Source organism: Malurus melanocephalus, unplaced genomic scaffold (assembly GCF_030028575.1).
Source record: "Malurus melanocephalus ecotype Western Australia unplaced genomic scaffold, MMel_1.1 scaffold_33, whole genome shotgun sequence".
Classification (NCBI taxonomy): Eukaryota; Metazoa; Chordata; class Aves; order Passeriformes; family Maluridae; genus Malurus; species Malurus melanocephalus.
This window is the reverse complement of record NW_026623265.1, coordinates 1782584-1802966: the sequence shown is the minus strand read 5'-3', so window position 1 is coordinate 1802966 and position 20383 is coordinate 1782584. Positions and strand designations below refer to the sequence as shown.

The 20383-nt window shown below is 41.7% G+C and overlaps 1 protein-coding gene across 7 annotated transcripts in view; it reads left to right on the top strand.

The window, feature by feature from the left end:
- The window catches only part of LOC130572353 (SAM and SH3 domain-containing protein 1-like), a 519165-nt gene that overhangs the window by 473832 nt on the left and 24950 nt on the right, over positions 1-20383 (top strand). For 4 of the 7 annotated variants that reach the window (XM_057363993.1, XM_057363992.1, XM_057363995.1 and 1 more), the window contains exons 9-10: positions 13062-13194; positions 17245-17591. In XM_057363993.1, the coding sequence (XP_057219976.1) occupies positions 13062-13194; positions 17245-17591 (480 nt within the window). The other 3 variants (XM_057363998.1, XM_057363999.1, XM_057363996.1) reach the window with 3 other exon arrangements.

The window sequence follows — 20383 nt, the reverse complement described above, 5'->3', positions numbered from 1 at the left end:
CTGAAAGATGTCTTGATCTTTTTCTCATTAGTATTTATAGCTTGAACTTTCCCTTCTTAAAGCTTTTGCCTAAGGTACCTATAGCATAAAACCCTCAAAACTCTCATTTACTGTGGTCAAATCTCGGAAGGGTACTGAATTTCTCTCYTAAATCTTCTGATAGTGGTTTATGCTTGTGTTGAATTTACTGAAAGCTGTGTGTATCTCAGAGGACTGAACATGATTCAGTATTTCCTTCCTAATGGAATGACTTGGCACCTTTTCTCTGAAATTATTTTCCTAAGCCATCTTTGCACTTTGAGCCAAGAGCATGGTTTCCTCTCTCTGCTGTTTTGGTAGGATTTGGACCATCTTACTCCTAACTTCAATGGGGGATCTTTATTCAGTCATTGTAAAGAATTCTCAATATTTTTGCCTTTTCTCCTGATTTTTGTCCTGGCTGCTTTTAACAGAAGCTGTGAAACTGCTTGCCTTCAAGGGAAAAGAAGATGATCTGCAGAAATTAAWCTTCGTGTTAGAACAAAAATCAGCTTGACATACCTTTTTTGTGGACCAGAATGAAACTGGGGTTAACTGGGGTGAAAGACTTTGGGCTGTAATTGACAAAAGGGAAAAACAACCAATGAAAAATTTCATTTATGTCTAGAGATAAAGATATGTGTTCATCCCGATTTTTTTGCCGAAGGACATCTCTACTAATCTGAAATGGTCAGCTTTTGAGACATGCAACATGATTCTATTTTCAAGTCCTTTCTTTCCCAAATGGTTTGAGTTTCAGTGCCTTTTGTGTGATTTGTACTCTGCATATTTGGAACCTCAACTTTAAATTACCCCACTCATTTTATATAGGCCATGAAGCAAAGATGGTTTTCCATAGCCCTCTGCCTTATAACCTCAGAAAGTAATTGAAAATACAAGTCCCTTTAATAAATGTTTCTGGTTTGAATTTGAAGTCCTTGGGCAATGGTTCTTCTGGTTCTGTTTGCCTTTAAAATTTATTCATTTATTTTTCAGTCTCACAGCCAAGTTGTTACTAGGCAGTTTTTAATGGAACARTGTGATCATTTTGTAAACAAAACAAAAACAAGTTAGAATCTAAGCAGTGAGAGAATCTAAAAATGAAGGCAGAATGTCTGGAGTGTTCTAAGATTTTAAGTAGTCCTTTCCTTTCAAGTCAGCTCTGCCCATAGCACACAAATAATATCTAAAGTGCATATGTCATTAGTTATTGTTTTCCTTTTTAGGAAAAGACCACTTTTTAAAAAGAGCTTTTATGACTAACATAACTGGTGTTGATTTGAGGATTCTAATTTTAAAGATTGATCTGAGGATTCTGTTTTCCAAGTTCTCCTCTTTTAAATTACTGTACCAGGAAATGGAAATTTGCAGTTCATACCTTTAACAAAACTAAACCCTAAAGACGAGCCACAAAGGAGTGAGGTCATCATCCCAAGGGATACAGCCCCATGTCATTGCTGTGCTGTTAATTGTATGTCCTGTTTATTTGTTTGTTCTTAAGAAACAAGTAAACAAACAAAAGCCTTGCCAAGTCAGTAGGTGACTTGATTCTTTACCACTTCAGAGCAGTTCATGGCTTTCAGTCTCACTGCTGTGGTCTCCTTGTTTCACAACAAAATATGTGTGTTGTTTATCTGCTGATGTGGATATGCAGTTGAAAATGTTTTTCTTTTTAGTCACATGTATCAAAGCTCTAAAACTCCTCATTATTTTCTTACAAATGTATTCTGAATATTTATGTTTCATCTCTGTTATAATGAAGACAGTTCACAGTAACACTAGACAAGCTTTCATTGCCTTGTGCCAAGCATTGGGATGTAAAGCAGGTGCAGATTACAAATGGATCCCTTTCTGGATTGTAGATAAGGCCCTATTTGTCCTCAGGAGTCAGAAAGTCCAGGGAAAGAGAGGACTTCAAAATTGTATCACATTCCTTCTTTACACTGAGGTGCCTTTTATGCTTCCTAAAGATAGAAGCGCATTTGATAACTTCTGGGGGCTGACATTCTCATTTCATCTGAAATAGGGTTGCTTCATCCCCAGAGCCCTTGCTGGTGTGGCTCAAGCCCAGCTTGGAGAACCAGCACTAGGAGAAGTCAGTATTTTCAGTGTGTCAGTCTGTTTCTTTCCCATGACCTCTGCTAAAGACCACTAATTGTACCAGTTGCTGTGTTTCAGGCAAGAATGGGGAAATGAAGAGTAGCACAAGAGAGATTATGACAGAAGTATCATACTACTACTGCTGACACTGACACAATCCAYTAATTAACTTCACTGACAGTTTCTGTAGATGCAAGTTAAATGAAGTTGTAATTATCTCTGAACTAAACTGGTTTGTTGGTCTCATCTTGTGTATTTTGGTCTCAATCAGCAGGTAATGTTCAGCCATCTAGCAAGCTTCCAGGTAGTGTAGCTGGCCTTCATTTGAAAGGTGCCACAGTGGGCTGTGCCATGCTTGTCTGACATCACCCCACCTACCAGGTGTGCCTTCGCAGCCTCAGGAGGGAGGCAAAGATATTTATGAGTGGGGAGAGCAAAAGCAACATCTCCCTCAAACAATATGACCCACACATGGGCAGTGGGGGGCCTGCAGTGTGTTTTACACCTCTGCCCTCCRAACACTTCTTTTCCTAGGATAATTACGCTCCCAGTAGGAAACTGGCATCCCATTTGTTTTCTCTGAGGAGAGTGGCAGCAGTGGTGCAGACCTGGAATTGTGCTGTGCATGTCTGCATTTACCATGAGGCTGATGCTGGGGATGATTCCTGCTTTTGTAGCCTCTCTTTTCCATCTTCTATCCATCCATTTTTTAACAGATGGCAGTGCATTGAGTCCACACAGCAACAACTTTACCTGGTCTGGGATAACCATTTGTTGCTCCTGTTCTTGCTATTATTTCTTTTTTTTTCACCAAGTGGTTAAATGGGGCTAAAACTTGAAAGGGTGTGCAGAATTAGGTTTGTGTCTGCTACAGCTTCAAAGGCAGAGTAACAGATGAGAATGGACTTTGAGTTGTATTCATTTCAGTCCCAGAGATGCTGAAGCTGTTGAGTCAGGATTGTGTTACCCATAGTACAGACCTGASTCTGACAAAAGATTAAGTCTGATATAATTATCTCTGACTCATGACAGTCATTACTGTGTTGTTTGGTAAGTGTGAAGAATAGGAAGAAAAGAAATAATTACTGTGTAACTTCGGTAGAACCAATTACCTCAAGAGTAATTTTAAGCATAATTACAACAAATCCACATTATTCAAGGTTATACTGTATTTCAGTATGCGGATGCTTTCTAAATGCAGATACTTTTTAATTGATTTTTATTCATAGTACTGGTGGATTCTTAAAATTTTTAACCATTGGTTAACATTTTTGTTGCTTATAATACAGGACTGTTAGAGTAAATAGGAGAGAGCCCTTCTTTAGTATAGCCAGTTAAATAAAGAAAATAAGCTCAATGTATATTGAGAATCAGCATTAGGTATCTGTGGAGAGTAGGGTATCATAAGGTTTGTTTTACTTTAAACAGTAGTGTTTAACTTGCAGGTAAATGTGGGTATTTCAAAGTATTAGTCCTGGTTTGCTGTTATCCCAGGACTCACTATTTTTGGTAAGGTTTCTTTTCCATGTAAGACTAGAGGGTAGAAGAGGATGTTTCTGTGTTTTAGTCCTTCTTGGAGAGCTTTTTGCTGCCTCCAGGCCCTGCATGCTCTTTCAAGTAAAAGAAGGGAGCTGCTGCTGCTGAGTGTGACTGTGAATGAATGCAGAGCTTTCATCTTTGCTCCAAAGAATCTAGTGATCCAATTTCTGTTAAGATTTCCTGAAAGGCACTGATGAGCCTCGTTGTATTGGATGGTGTATTTATTATTACTGCCCAAATTCCTGTAATGCTGTCAGTGCTTAGTAACTGTTACGATGAAAAAGCACCTATAATAAGGCACAGCCTCAAAATGGCAGTGTTGAATTCCCACGCTGCGTATGTATCACAGGGACCTGTCCTGGGAGGAATTGGCTGCCCTCCTTTCCCACTGATCACAGGGACAGTGTCCAGCACCTCTCAGTGAAAGCTACTAGCAAAAGAATTAAAGCATATTTTGTTACGATCTTTCCCTCTCTATCTATGCATAAGAGCAGGAATTCCCATGGATATAGTAATACAAAAACTCTGATGAGAGAAGTGCAAATCGTCATTACAGTTCCCATGACACAACCCAATGTAAGGTCAGTTCTGAGGAGTGGTGATAGCAAAGCAAGAAACCATTAATGTGTTTATTTTTGGTTTTGTAGAACACTGAGGAGATTTTTTTGCCTATTTTTTTCCTGAAACTTTTCAGGACACTTTAGCATTTATAGAAGAAACTGCTGAAAAGTATTTAAGAATAAAACTGTGTCACCTCTTTAAGTATTATTTACGATGCAAGACCCACCAGTGTTCTTATCAGATGCAGCTTGGCTAGGGATCTATCCCTAGTGGGACTAAACATTGTCACCACAGGATTGTATTGAGCAGCTGGCAGCAATGTAGCCCAAATAAACCTCCTGCTCACTGCCAGCAGGAGTTGCTGCTGTAGTTAGTCAGTTGTAAATTCTCTGAGAAAAATCTTCCTTCTGTCATGACTCAAAAAGCTTACAGTAACGCCCAGGCAGTGGCTGCGATTAGGCGTGTTCATAACCACTTCAGTTTGCCGGCATTCAGACTTACTTTACTGTGGACTTACTTTATTGCAAAATGTTTGGCYGTGTGTTTGAAGAAGATGGGAGGTGGGAAGGCAAATTAATTTCATATTTATTCTAACATACTAGTTCACATTTTTGTAYCATGTTTGCTTTTTGGCAACGCCTAATTTTTTTGCTTGTTACCTGGAGGGTACCAGCTTTTTCCTGTTCTCCATGCATCGGCCAGCAGGAGATGCTGTAATCCATAGTGTGGTTTCCCTGCCCCCATCTTCTTGAGACCAAACCTATTAAATTGGAACAAAGCTTTGCTCAGTTCAAGCATTAGGAAACTCGAAAGCCGTGTGTTTCACTGCCCTGTTTGGCAGACCCAGGTTGAATAATCTTTACTTGTGGTACAATAGAAAATTTTACTTGCCCCYCGATTGGTTACTACTTGTCCCCCTTCCCCAACATTAATGTTTCCTTCCTCATGCTTTGGATGGTAATTTTAACAGCTTGATTGTTTTTGAAGATRTAAGAATGTAATTCAAGTTACTACAGCCTTCACTTAAAGTCTCATTCTTTTCTTTTGTTTCTGTGATATGAATTTTGCTGTGTTTCATGTATTGCTGTTTTACCCTTGGTTTTCCAAGAAGTCGAGAGGTGGGTTTCCAGCACCAGTGGAGTACTCCATTAATAGTACAGCCTATGCCRAAGAATAGGAATTCTCCCTGGATCCTCTTAACCTTGCCAAAACACAAGATTCAGTTAAGAGAACCTTGTTAAAGAYCTTTGTTTCCATGTATAGAGGAATCTGGGAGAATTGGAAAAGAATGTTGTCCTGTAACAGATACAGAATAATGTAACACAGAGCTTCATTTTGCTATATATACCTATGACAAGTGGTACATGAGTACAGTTGTGATGTCATTAAAATKAATTATGCTAATCAGTGAAAGAAGTGCTTAGCAATGAGGAAATATGTCTGGCTTGCAGATACACATGTTGGCAATGTGCTTCTCAAAATTAAACTAAAACCTGGAAACAGTTAACAGCTAGGAATTTGCCTAAGCAGCTATTCTTGTATCAAGACAGACCTCCTGGGAGAATTAAACTTTTATGCTCTCATTACTTATGACAAATATTTCCCACTTATTTCAGCAAGCAGTGTCGTCACCAGCTAATGTGTAATGTATCTCTCACCAAAGGAGCCGTTGGATGCTCCTTTGATTTTCTTGTAAGTAATCACAGACCAAGCCCAGACGTGGTTACCTGAGGGGGCTGACGCTGCACATTTTAGACTTGTACAGCTCTTGCAATTCATTCTCTTGGCAAAAAAAATATTTATGACCTCTGTTAATTTTCTTTAAAATTCTGAAGGCCATTATTTGTAACTTCAGGATATGATACAGATTATCACATCTTAACTTCATGCAGTTTTCTATAAACAGCCTCTGCAAGGATTAGTGGCCTGTGAAAGTTTCTTAATGAAACCCAAAACCTTCAAAACTCAAGTTGCAAAGCCCCAAACATAGATCAGTTTCGCTCATGGCCATGAACTCTTAAGGGAATGTGGGATACATTTCAAGGAAGTCGCTGTCATGTTTCGCTTGATGTGGACTTGTATGTTATTGAAACTGGMGAACACTAGCTGGTTTCATCTGAAGCTTAGAATTTTCCATAGGGCTTTACATCAGAGTTAGGGGGYTGAAGTGATTCAAGGATAAGAACCCAGCTACAGCACACTAGTAAATCTAGCTTCCATGACTACTAGGGAGTAGAAAAGCTGTATATGGTCACTTGTACAGCACAGTCACTAGTRCAAAGGTGGAGAAACTGAAAAAGGATATTTGACTGGGGTGCTCATTAAAATCAACCAGTCATCAAAGGAAAYAGATGTTTAGTACAGCTAAATTTTGCAGATTTCCCAATGTGATTGATTTGCAGRTTAACAGATCACTGATTGTATGGTTCTGATTATGGGAAATCTTCCTTGGCTTTTATGAGGGTGCTGTTGTGGAATGCCTTTGCTACTGCTTTCCACCAATGGATAGCAGTGCTTCTAACTAGTAGCAGTTTTGGTGCTTGTTTTCTTGTGCTCTGAGAAAAAATGTCTACATTCTAGATTTTTTGCAAGGTTTGGGATAAGGCATGGTTGCTTGGAAAAGGAATGCCAATTTACTTGAGCATGTCAGAGTCTGTTTCTTAAGGAAGGAGATCAGAGCCCAGCCTAGGCAGAGAAGTTGAAAGTCGCAATGCAGTGCTTTATAAAGGCACAACATGGTTAATTCTGGACCAACATTTCTCTTTCCAGTTCTTAGTTATGTTCTTTTCTAGCACTGAAATTAAGGAGAAAGATCAAAARAAGTATCTAAGTTCACCACGTTAAAAAAAATTTAAGCAAGGTTTATTTTTATTTCAAATTAGCCCTTTACAAAGGGAAATTCTCAGGGGATTTTTGTGAAAAAAAAAATAAGTGAAAATAAAAACAGCCTGGTAAAGGACCTAAGTTATATTTCCTATAGACACAGCCTCCACTCTAGTGGTGGTGTTTGAGGGTCACTCTTCATCCTGGCTTTGCAGAGATTCTCTGTATTTTTTTCTTTCACTGAAATTCCATAGACAGTAATTAAGGAACTGGAGGCCAGCAAGAGGTCAGCAAGCCTTCGTCAGTGAAAACAGGGATTGTTTGCCATGTACAACACTCCCTTTTTTCCTTGTGGTGAATAGAAGATTTGCTTAGAGCTGATGACTTATGCCTTTCTTGCAAGTTATGCAGCTAGCGASTAACTGGGGGAATCAATCAGTGAGCAGAAAACAGCTAATTGAGTCCAGCATCACGCTTTTTTCTTCTTTACATATTCAGCACTGGAATCGGAGCCAGTTCGGTGTCTGATAATGTAACTCCAGAGAAGAGTCATTTTGTGTGCAGAATTCAGASCGAATACAATACTTACGAAGAAGTGTCTGCTCCTAAATTTTAGGGTCACAAGGCTGACAGCGGTTGAGGACTCGGGGGAAAATACTCGAAACTGAGCTTTAGGCCTATAAATGCCGAAGCTGGTAAGTCTGAGAATGCAGCACGATGTGGGGAGGATGTACCTCCTGTTTCAGAGAGGGAGAAAGAGAAAAGGCTTTTGTGGTTATTCTTAGGCACAGCACAGCATGCTTGGCTTTTCTCAGTTTTCTTTTTCCTTTCCTTGGGCTTTTAAGTTCTTTTCTGTTCTATTTTCCTGTCTCTGACTTTATCCAGGCATCTTTAATAAAAAACTTTTTCAAGTTAGAATGGTTGGGATTTTTGGCAGATGTAAAGCCTGTTACAAAGAAGAAAGGACACGTGTAGCCACGTCTGCTAAAGGGAACAGCAAAGTCTCTTTGCATTTCCTATAGAGCTTGTAGTTCTGAGCTAGACAGGACTGGGAGATGTGATGTGATATGTCCATGAATCTAAATGTGATTTTTTGCCTCGCTTTGCTGAACAAAAATTGTGTGATAGCAAAAGAGAATTGCAGCTTGAGCTTAATCAGATATTAGAAGATTTTCTTGTTTCTTAGACAGAGGGTTTCCTGGAAATTTCAGTTTGGGGCTGAATTATTACTGGGCATAAAGCAAATTGTAAAATTTTAACATCTCTCTAAATGGTTTCACACAGCTCGTGTAAAAGTCATGAATGATTGGGGTTTTTTATGGAGCTGAAGCAAATTAATCAGTTATGATAGCTTTAAAGGGTTGTTGTCTTACTGTTTCTTACACATTTTTATTGGGACATGGATAKCAAGCTTTGCCTGGTGTTTAAGGACTGCTGCTATAACCCTGAAGTGTTTCCAAACATAGTCCTGTTGAAAGCTAGCTACTTAGTTCTGGTTTACATTTTGCCAATTAATTCCAAGTACGCTAATAAATGTAAGTTCTCTCCCTCTCTCTCTCTGTGAAGCACTAATTCAAAGAGGGAGGTTAAGATTGTTATTTCTGTGGCGTGTGAATTGGACTGGATGTTAGAGAGCGGCAGAGCAAGGCGTGTGCCCTGCCTCCCAAGCAAGCAGCAGCAAAGAGCCTGCGTGAGAAAAGCAGGAGAGAAAGCAAGAAGGGTGCCAGGAGCAGAATTGTAGAGAGCTCCTAGAATGTCAGCGTACGTGTGCTAATTCCCTATTTGTTCCTGAACATCAAGCTTTATGCTTTGATCTTACATATGAGATGATGCAAAGTGTGTGGCCTTTGGAGCTGCATGAGAAGGGAGTTTTCGAAGGTGAAGGGATGCGAGAGGGGGCAGAAAGGATTGATTTCTCCGGCATTTGAGAGCATCTTCATTGTTTGTGGCCATATTCGTTTGTGGTGAAAAGCTGGGCAGTGGGTTCGAGCCTCAGCCTCTGTAGTTTTCCAGCCGTGTGGTGCGTGGTGGCTGCAGTCCTCTGCATGCAGTTCCTGGTATTTCCAGATGCTGTTAATTTATTCCCTGTTTCCCTGCAGTCCTTGGAGCGTTTGTGCAGCCAAGCCCTCGAAGCTGGCGGGTTTCCGCACCGTGAGAGCATTGCAGATGCGGGGATGCTCTTGCTCCAAGGCGCTGGGAAGGGCGGCCCCGCCCAGCCAGCCCCGCCAAGGGGCCCCGCAGGCTGCGCCGGGTCCCCGGCAGCCCGGCCGAGCCCTGTGCTCGCTTTCAACCAGCGCGAGTTTTGTGCATTGGCTTTGGCCGATTTGCTATGGTTTAGGGCCGTAGAGCCAGCTGTCTGCAATCTGATGTAATGTTGCCCTGGAAACCAGAAATGAAACGCTTAAGCATTCACCACAGAATTACTACATACAGCATTAGCCAAAGTAATTAGAAGTTGAGCCATTTGGGCTTTCGGATGGAAAAATTTGGAGCAGAGGAGATGGAAGTTAAGTTGTTCCTATTTGCAGTACTGCAAATCCATTTGTTTTCCCCTTGAGGGCACAGGGAGAGGTCTGCCTTGGCTGTGCACAGCAGGACAGGGAGCTGGAGGGGCTCTGGCTGTTTTATCAGCACGTTAAGGGCACTGAGGCTTGGCCGGGTGGAACAGCTTTGTGCCAGGTGCCAGGAAGCATTGACACGGGAGGTGCAGCATGGATTCTCCAGTGCCGGAGAGCTTCTGGCTGAGAATCCTGTGGACATGTTGTCTGCTCTGTTACAGATCATGTCTGCCCTTCTGCAGTCCTGCAGCACACTGGAGTGCCTGCGAAGGGAGAGGAGGGCAAGAGGGGGCTGGCAGCTGGCTCTATCCAAGCTCTGTGCCAAAGCCTTGCTGCTAGAGCTGTCCAGGAAGCCATTTACCCAGCYCGCCCCATTATGGGGACATTGGGGTGATTTTCCCATCTGAAGTCAGGGACAGCTACCAAAAAAAGCAATTCACTCACCATGAAAGAGGGGAGGGTAAAAGGGTTGGGGAAGTCAAAGCATAGAAGTTCAGTGATTTCCAAATATGTCAGGGATGGCCTGAATGCTCCACATTTCTGTTTTCTGTTTAATATTAGCTGTAAAAAAAAGCATTGCTTGAGCTGGAAAATTAAGCTCTGTTTCCCATGTGCCAAAGTGGAAACTTTTGATAATTCCAAGGCCTTTCTTAAAGTTGATTCAAAAACAGGAAGCAAGTGAAGAGTAACCCTTTTTGAAAATGCTTTCATTTTCAAGGAATTGGCTTTATTTGACAATGAAGTTTCCTGAGTGGCACCACTGGTGTAGTCACCACTTTTAGGCATTTTTGCATAAACTTACTGTCCATCATTTTTTTCTGTAGGAGATTCCTCTGTCACATGGTACCTGGTATGATAGGTTGCTGCAGGGAGACTGGCTTTGTCTTTCATCTACCCATAAAGTACGAGCTATTCTGGCCCATCAGCAAAGCACTGGCGATAGGCAGGATCTGTCRCCCCTTGTGGACTATCCCAGCTCAAAGGGTAGCAAGAGTCCTAAAACGCCAGAGAAAACCAACTGGCACTTTACTATGATTGGACTTCATTGATTTTGAAGTATGGTGAGCACCCTCTGCACCACCCACTGGAGTTTGATTTCAGTACCCTGCACTGAGGCTATTTTGACACTTAYTTTTGCTGTGGTAGTTGTGAATGCAAATGATAGACATTGTAAAAACTCTTTTTTTCACTGTTGTTGAGCCTTCATGACCCTGAAGGRGGCACAATTCCTTATCAGATATCAGTGGTGCAAACCACTGGTAAACAGTTAGTCCTACTGTTCATTCTTCAGTGAAATCCTGGGTGGGAGGACCAGGTATGAGCTGTTCTCTGAGTCCCACWGAGTTCACAGTTTCACAAACAGTAGTCTTGCAAACGGAGGGTGTACGAAAAGTAATGATGGAAAGCAATCCCCTAGAGTAAGTGCATTTAAAATAAACATACCTTGAGTGCAGAATATGCATGATGGTTGCTTGCCAGGATAYGCTTAATGGCCCAAGAAGTCTCGACTGAACTTCTTGATTATGCCAATAATCCATTTATCATCTTATCKAAATGTGTCTGTCTTGTTTGACGCGTCACTAAGTTGTCCCAGGCATAATCTCTAAATTAATGCTCATCTTGTTGTTTAATTTATCTTGATATAAACAACGCTGGTACTCTTTACAGTCCGATTCTTCCCAAAGGAAGTTTATTAATTATCTAGCCAGTCTGCAACCACAGTAAATGCACTTGTACAATTCTTGGGTGATAGAAAGGCAATTCCACTGCCATATGTGTTCAGTTTGGTATTCCTCCTTATTTTGGATTAATGCGAAGCTTGTGGGAATTTGGAAATTGACAGTGCCCTCGCAGAAAGTTGTTGAAGTTTTCTCTGGTGTGGTTCCGGGGCTCTTGTGAGGTGCATGCCTGGGAGGTAGGCTTTTAGATCTGCCCTGACTCTCTCAGGCACTGTGTGTGCCTTTGGAAGTATACCCATGCAACTGCTAACTGGTGTCCTGCCCCATGGCATCTGCCTGGTATCACATCCTGCTATTTAAGTGAACTATAAAAGTACAAAGCATTTTTATGTTTGGCCTCTCTTATTCATCCTCCAAATAAGCAGACAGCATTTTCGCTGGAAAGAGAAGGGGCCGGCTTTTTTTTGTTTGTTTGCTTTTACTTGGCTTGCATCTGTTAGGGATCTTTCTTATTTTTAAAAGTTTAATTAAGGAGAAGGATAAAAAAAGGATGAGCAYGCTGTGGAAACCCAGATAGCTGCACTGACAGGAAGTTGCATGAGGGTTTTTAGAGCTGACCATTAGGAATGCTGTGAATTGGCTGGGACCGTGAGCGAAAGCAAAGTAATGTATATGATCCATACCGCACTCCAGCTGGAGCCTGTGCTGTGCGCAGGAATGTGCAGCTGAGCACGGTGCCAGCACTGTCCTGGCCAAGCCAGAGAGCCCTGCTGGCCTCCTCTCCTCTCCCCTTCCCTGCCCTTCCCCCCACCGCCTTCCACATTCTGAACTGATTAAAACAGAGGAAGTAGCACGTTGAACATTGGATCTGGCTCGAAAATCGAAGTTGTCTTCTCGTTCACAAGGAATGGATTGTTTCAGCTTGTTGTGTCACTGCTGCTGGAGAGAAGGGAATTTTTTTTTGTCTCTGTAATGTTTGATACTTGAGGGAAAACAGCTGGAACGGAGCATACTGGATCAGATGCAAAACGAAACGGGATGCTGGGGAATATGGACTGCACTGTATATCTGAAAAGGTCAGAGTTTTCCCTTGGTCAGTGCGGGAGGAATGCTCTGTCCATCTTAATTCCAGCCTCGAGAGCCTTCAGGAGGAGTGTAAGGAGCAGGGAGGAGGAAGGGAATATTTTGTAGCTKTGGCAGTTTGTGAGTGAGGCAGATGAGGTCTCCTCCTTCCTTTCCTTACCATCCCTTTCTTGTGCTGCTGTTTTTGATTTTCTGGGAAGACTGGGGGGAAAAAAAAGAGAAGTCGTCAATGACAGAGCTTCAGTTTGGAAAAGCTGTTTATAACCAGGTTTAAACTGCAAGTTCTGAGATGCCAGACAGACCAGGGACTGACTGAACCACGGGAGCATAACTGGTATGGTAAGAAGAACCCTGGAAAAGAGCCCTGCCTAAAACATACTGGAAGAGGACGTGGAAGTAGTTATTACACAATGCATGTGAAGAAGGACAAGGGCAGGAATGCGTTTCAATGCCTAGGATCTTACGTTGCACAGATTTAGAAATCAAAATGGTATGTCATACTTTCAGAAAAAGGGGGGGGAAAAGAAAACAAGAAAACCCTCAGTAATTTAAATGTTTCTGTCTGTCTTAAAACTGGTGTCTTAAAACACCAGTTACAGAGCTGCATTGACACAATGCAGCAGATGAGCTGGTTAACTTGACGTGAAGGAGCAAGCTGTGGAACTACTGCTTTATTAATATTCCCTTGTTTCTTTGCCAGTCAAGAGAACAATCCGATGATGAAACAGAGGAGTCGGTGAAGTTTAAGAGGTTGCACAAGCTGGTGAATTCTACTCGCAGAGTCAGGAAGAAACTCATAAGAGTTGAAGAAATGAAAAARCCAAGCACAGAAGGTAAAAAGCAATGTGGTTAAAACTGCATGTGTGAATACAGGTTTCTGTTGAGAGGGGACAGAAGGTGGAGGGTTGGGAGAGGAAGGGGTGGAGTGTTTGTAAGGGACGGTAGGAATGACTGCTTTGTCTATTTTGCATGCCTTAATTTACTGAATTTTTAGGCTTTAGAAGGAGGAAAGTGATAGCCTAGAATGTGGTTACTGCTGATCTGGTATTCTCAGAGCAGCGCTGGAGAGCCCCTCATTAAGAGATTAGAACTTGGCTTATGTTTTATGCCCCATGCTGGGGAGGGAATGAGCCTAGGAGCAATCCCAGCCAGCTGCTCCACAGGCTCAGCAAGGAGGTGAGTGGAGCCACCACCACACTGTTCCCTCCTCTCTGGCCTGGGGTGGCACTCAGGTGAGGGTCCTGCTTGTTTTGGGAGGGTGGCAGCTGGCTGGCAGTGCAGTTGAACCATGTGGCATCATCCTGTGGCAAAATGCAAAACTCTATCAGACACTCTTGTGGGATAGTGACTGCCTGTGTATGCTAACTTCTACTTCTGGGGGAACCTGCTTGCAATTTGGCTTCTCAATGAGCCCTGCTCCCCACAGAGAGGGGGAGAGAAGGGAGGAGGGTGGAGAAAGGGAAGCAGAGTTCAGGCCCTGGGAACACCATGCTGCAGAATTAACTGTGGATGACCTGTATCCATGTGTAAGCACTCAGATTAATGGAGCCTGATCCTCAGGAGCCTTTCTGCACAGCTGTGCTTGAGTCCTCACTGGAATTGTGGGCACCTCTCTATGTTGGTGGCCAGCATCAGATGCCAATTCCCCTCAGCTTTGCAGAGCTGAGCCGTATTATGATTCCWTCCTAGTGCATTTAAGGAGAGCACATGCATCTTGCATATGTGGCAGGAAGCTGCTGGCAGATCTATGATCCAGCTTGCCTCTCTTACATTATAGATGGTGTTACTGGCTGGCACAAAAAGCATGGCCAGTCTAGAGCTCCAGAATGGGCTGCTGTCTCTGTCTGGAAAGGTTTCATCACCTTATAGGGTGGGCATAAAGCTGGGATCCCTTGGAAATAAAAATGTGGATTTTGAGATGGGACAAACAAAACAGGATTATTTCTCCACTGCTCTGAGGAAAGATGGCCCCAAGAGAGAAGAAGGGAGAAGCCTGCCCTACCTTCTCCTTCTCTCCCCTGAAATCTGGGAAAAGCTGCAGGGAGCGATCAGCAGGAGGCTCCAGGGATGAGAGCAGACGCAGKAGCAGGCAGCCCAGGGGCTGCTGGGCATGCAGATGCCTTCCTGCAGTTGGACCAGACTTTCTCTTCAGCATATTAAGTATCTATCTTGTTCTCTATATCTTTTCTTACCTTCACCTCCTTATTTCCTTTTTCCCTCAGTCTTTCACTTAAGTGTACCACTCCTTCCAGGTTGGTTGTTTTTTTCTTTTTTTTAATTGAGTTTTTCCACCCCTGCACCCTGCAGAAAAATCACTGAACTAACAATAGTATCAAAAAAAAGTTTCTTCTCCTTCCTTCTTTGTCTGCTGCCTGTCTTCTCTAGCTCTAGGCTTTTCTGGTTGAATTATCTGAGACTCTGAGTTTGTRCTTTATCACTCTGGAGCTTCTTCGTAGGTTGGCTCTTGGGAAACTCTGTAGCAGAACCTATTATTGCTAAATAACAACATGGATTATTTCTGCATAACTTCTGTATAACTAGAAGGCCCCTTAAGTAGCCATGTCTACACTAGCAGTAGATACCTATGACTTCTTTCAAGAAATTCCACACCCAAGTTTTCATATGGCAGATTAAAAGTGCTTCATTAATGTTGTCCATCCCAATCTCTCTTGTAGCTCTGTATTCCCATTTGAATATGTCAGAGGGCTATGCAAGATCACAAAAAATAGGGTGGTAAGATTTGGGGATTGCTGTCTGACCTTCCAAGTTACCTGCAGTTGACTGGATCAGTTGAGCTGTTTGCCATGGTTCTTTGAATCTGTTTTATGAGTGTGAAGTAATGTGAAATCACAGGTRACTAGGTTTGGGGAGTTGGCTATAATATTTGATTGAGAAACATCAATAAAATTTAAATTAATTCATTGATGTTTAACAGCCTTTAGCATAGTGTAAGAGTAGACTTATTTTGAAAACTGACATGCAGTTTCCTAGAAGGAAGATTCTGCATAATCCTCCTCAAAAACGCCTTCGCAAAAAACAACKTTGTCTAATTTCCCTTATGTGTTTCTGGAGATTTTAAAGAAAAGCACACTAGTCTCAGATTCTCCTCCCACATTTCTATTACTGACTCTGTTATCACAATAAATGTACATTTGGCTGAGCTGATACTGACTAGAATGCCAATATCTGAATCCATATGTATTTTGTCTTAATCTGCTCCTAAGTGAGCTAAATAACTTCCTAATTCCTAGGCACCATTCTTACATAGCACTTAAAAATGCATCACATCTACATCTGTGTCATTATGGCTTTGTGTCATGGACTCACTCCAAATAACATCTGTTACAGTGTTGATACACAATGCATATTTTACGAACTGTTTAAAAACATATTTACTTAGTGGACTAAAATTGTTTATCAGTACATACCGAGTCCCAGGAGAATGTCTATTTTCTGTTCAAATTAAGATGTAGAGGGGGAAAAGAGCGAGCTGGACAGTCCAGGGAAAGTGGCGTCAAAACCACATTCCAATCTGCAGACTCCAATCTACAGACCTACCCCAATAAATTTCTCAGGAGTGAAAGTTTCATGTCAGATGTGATCCTCTATCCTTTCAATATCACAGCAAGCTTTATCTTGGTAAAATAGCATCCTAGGTTTCAACAAATGTATGTCAAGTATGTTTTGCCAACAGAGTGAACTGAAGGTGAGGCAGTAATCCTGTACAGGGCTGCTAATCTGTCATTGTGAAAGTTGCCCTTGTTATTGAATTTACTAAATGAGTTTAGTAAATCATAGGTATTTTGGTAATGGTTCAAATCTAGCTCTGCTCTAAGACTGTGGAAGCAATCAAAGATGAAGGCTGTTAGGTCATGCAAGAAATTTATTTTGGCAAGAAATAAATACAATCATATTTGTGTGTGTGTCTGATACATAGCTATGAATGCTGTGAAATTGTTCAGGGAGGCAGAGCAGGATGTGTGCTTTTTTCTGACTCTTACCTTGTTATTGCATCTAATACCTGTGCCTATAATTTCCTTAAAAGAAAACACCAGAGAAAAGTTTCTTGTATGATAAATGTGAATAGKAATTGCAGTTTTAAGCCCTTTATTCCCTTATCTCCACTCCAAAAAGGAAACCTGGCTCTCTGCCCATCTCCAGTACTTATGTTGCAAAACATTCCTGTGAATTATTTTCTGGAAAAATTTGGTGAAAACCAAGTGTTTCTGTCATTACCAGGACACTGTTGAAATTGGCACACYGGCAGTTTGACCTACTTTTTTGTTTTTGCATCTGTTAAATAAATTCTGTATGATTAAAACTGGTGCCTCTTTCCCCRTTAGAATCCCAGAACCTAAAATTTCATCCTGGAGCTCAGCTCCATAACTTTGTGTGAAAGATACTCCTTTCTGCAGCCACAGCAGCACTAGGTATCAGAAAACTGGACTTTAGAGGTACTTTTTTGGGTTTTAATACATTGGTATACTTCTGACCTTTTGTAAGCTCGGTAGAGCTGAGCATTGTATGAAAGTATCAGATGAAAAACGTGAGAAACAGATCCTAGTTCCGGCTTTTAAGGGTTTGTTAGTGAGAACATCTCTGGTCTTACTTAGCTGCAGATGAAAGAGGGAAACTTAAAATAACGATGAGTTTATTTACAGGATGTTGTCTTATGTCTGTTGTTAACTCATCCCAGAATTCTCATTTCACAAATGGAAAGAACTGCTTCAGGTTTAACCACTCAAAAATAAGTTCTGAGAAATTTACATAAGGAATAGTTTTCTTCCGATTTAAGTGGGTATCTAAATAAATACAATAAACTTTACACGGAAACAGAAAATTATGAACAATGACAAGCATTGTGCTRCTTTTGTCCCCTGTAGGTGTAGAAGAGCACTCACTTGACAACTCTCCTATACTGGATGACAGATCAGCACTTTACTCCGGAGTTCACAAGAAGCAATTCTACTTTGATGGCTCCTGTGAAAAGCAGCCAGAGGACGACTCGGACTCACTCACTACTTCTCCCTCATCCAGCAGCCTTGATGCATGGGGAGCTAACCGCAAACTGGTGAAGACCTTCAGCAAAACTGATAGCCGTGGCCTTATCAAGCCTCCCAAGAAACTTGGGACATTTTTCTCTTACCCAGAAGAGGAGAAGTCCCAGAAAGTTTGTCGCTCCTTGACAGATGGGGAAATGAAGAAGAGCCTCGGCTCGCTGAGCCATGGGGTAAGTACAGAAAGCATTTGCTTTTATGACAGCAACAGGCACAAGCACCATCTTCTGGTGTCCCTGGAGGAGATTCAGAGTGTAAGGAAGCAGATCCGATTGAAGAAAATGGATACTAACTATTCCTGTTCCAGAGCTTTTCTTTACCAGCGCCCTGCTAGGAAAGGAGCATCCCCCACAACTTGCGACATACAATTACTGCGGCACAAACCCAAAGGGGGTGGAGGTTGTGGCTTCCCAAACAGAAGGCTACGAGGGCGCACCTCTGTCAGCGAGTTCAATATCACCTATGTGGTGGAGAGAAGCCTGTACAGTCACCTCAACCTCTCACAGCTGGTGCGTCCCGTTACTGACAGGACCCTGAGCAAGGCCGACAAGCAGGACCTGAGGAGATGCCTGCTGGAGGAGGATGAGGAGGCCAAGAGGAAGTGGGCTGCCACAGTGGATCGCTGTACTAAAAGGGTTCTCTTGAGAATCCACCAAAAGTCTGTGAGTCAAAGAGTTGCCATGAAGGTGGTCTTGCAGTTTCTGTGAGGTTGCAGCGAACACTTTCTGCTTTGTACTTTTAACTAAAATTCAGTGCTTCTGCTTTCTTTGCCATTAGAAACTGTGAAGTACTGTAATGCTGCTATAAGGGAAGAGCTTGATATAATCTTGTCAGAAAACAATTTCATTGAGTCAGCCATTTCTGTGTGTACAGAGTAATAGAGAGCAAATACAACGAAACACTTCTCCTAGTGCAGAAACAGAGATCACCAGTTTGAGATGCTGTAAATATGTTCTTTGTGGTGCTTTGGGGGTCAGTATTCTTTTCAAAAGGTACTAAGAGATGAAAAAATTTTTGGAGTAATAGAGTATTGTTACTCAGCTCTATCTCTCTTCAGCTGTCATTGCCTTAAATTGGCCCTTCACTTCTCAGACTGCATCTCATCAGTTCAGTCACACAATCTGGATTTTCCCTTACAAACACAGCTGCAGAAGGAAAGGGAGTATTGCATTAGGTAGTCGTTGCCCTCCTGCTTGCTTATCATCACCACCAAAAGTGGTGATCACTRCTGGTCCTTTTTTCTAGCATGGAACAAAGGTGGCATCTTCCTTCAGAGCATTATGGAAAAGGGAACAAGACAAAATTGTGCATATAGTGAAAAATTCAGTGATTTGAAAACGCCAGAGGGATCCAAAGCTGCTTCCTGATTATATGACCCAGTTYGGACAGTTCCATTAACCATGAGTCTGAGTTTCCTAGGAACTTGCCTTTGGTGCCAGATCTCCAAATTGAGCCAGCTAGTCTGTTGTCTAGTTGACAGTGTTCCCTGCTTCAGTGATGGAAACAGCAGTGCACCCGTAACATTAAGCAAGATATTCCAGTGAACAATACAGTAGAAATAGCTTTTCCTCTTGAATAACAGATTTTTTTTTCTTTTTTTATTTGAGAGAGGTCACTTAATTTTTTCAGGTATAAGGTATAAGAATGACAGCCTTGGTCCCCTTGAATAACCTGTGGGAGGTGACCAGGTCTTCATGGTTCACGTTATGCTCTTTGGCCATGAAATATGGAGTTTTTTTCTACCTGATACCATGAACATTCTCTTTTGGCAGCTTTACTATTTCTTCTGCATTGACTGCTTACCCTGCCTCTCACAGGATGCTGTTAATTGTCACAGACATTGTATTCAAAACATGTTGYTTTACTGTAAGGATATTACAATGATTAGAGAAACCTTGCTTATCCTTCTATGGGTTGAATGATAGGGTTCTCTTGGACAAAAAAGCATAGTCATATATTCTAGAGGTGCCCCATAACTAAAAATACTCTCTAAAACTGTCTTGGTAGATGCAGATGACAGAAACAAACTTTTCAGTTCTTCTAGTAAGTTAGTCTTGTCTCGCTGTAGTAATTTCATCATGAAAACCATCTGCATTGATCACAAAGATGCAGTTAAAAAATAAATGGATAGTGTTTTGTTGTTGGTGAGGAGCTCCTTAGTCAGCTTCTTCTCCAGCCTTGTTTGAATGGGATACATGTTTTACTAACTTTTTCAGTATACTTTTTTCTGAAATCACAAATAGCTTCCAAGCTTCAACTAATGCTGCTCCTTCCTAGAAACACTTAATCTTTGTCTGCTGCAACCTCAGGGAAATTGTAATGCCTGTGTATTCAGTGGAATTGGTCACTCTGTCTTGCCTTGCCATTCATTTTTGTCATTTATATTTGTTTCGGTGGCCTGGACATGCATGAAATTTTCAAATGGCATCAGTTTTTGTTTTCTCCCAGAAGAASAATACTTTTGGTTGCATGGCCATTCCATTGAATATCCCTCTTCTCATCCACAGACCTTTTATTTGGTGCAGTATTGCCAGGGTCCCTACTGGAATCTGAAAGGGGAAGTTAAATTTTAAATGCATGGGGAGGTCCATAGTGAAACTACAAGCATCCTTATTAAGGTTCATTTACTCAGAAGCTTTTAACAAACAGTTGTTTTGCTCTCTGAGAAGACTTCTTTAGGAAGATCTCTGGCTGGTTTGACAGACAAGTTTGCTCAGAGCAGTTCCAGAAGTCCTCTCTTCTGGGATTACCATACACTGTAGGATTAGTTATARTGGTCCTTCACAGAAGGACCAACTTATTCCTAGCTAAACATGCTGTGCTTTAGAACCTGGAACTCTTATTACTTGTGGTTGGTCTCAAATGTTTTCCAAAAACAGTTTTTAAAACCTGTGCCACGGTCACAATGCCTTCTGGGAAAAAAACCAAAAAACAAAAAACACTTAGAAAAATTCTACATCACTCA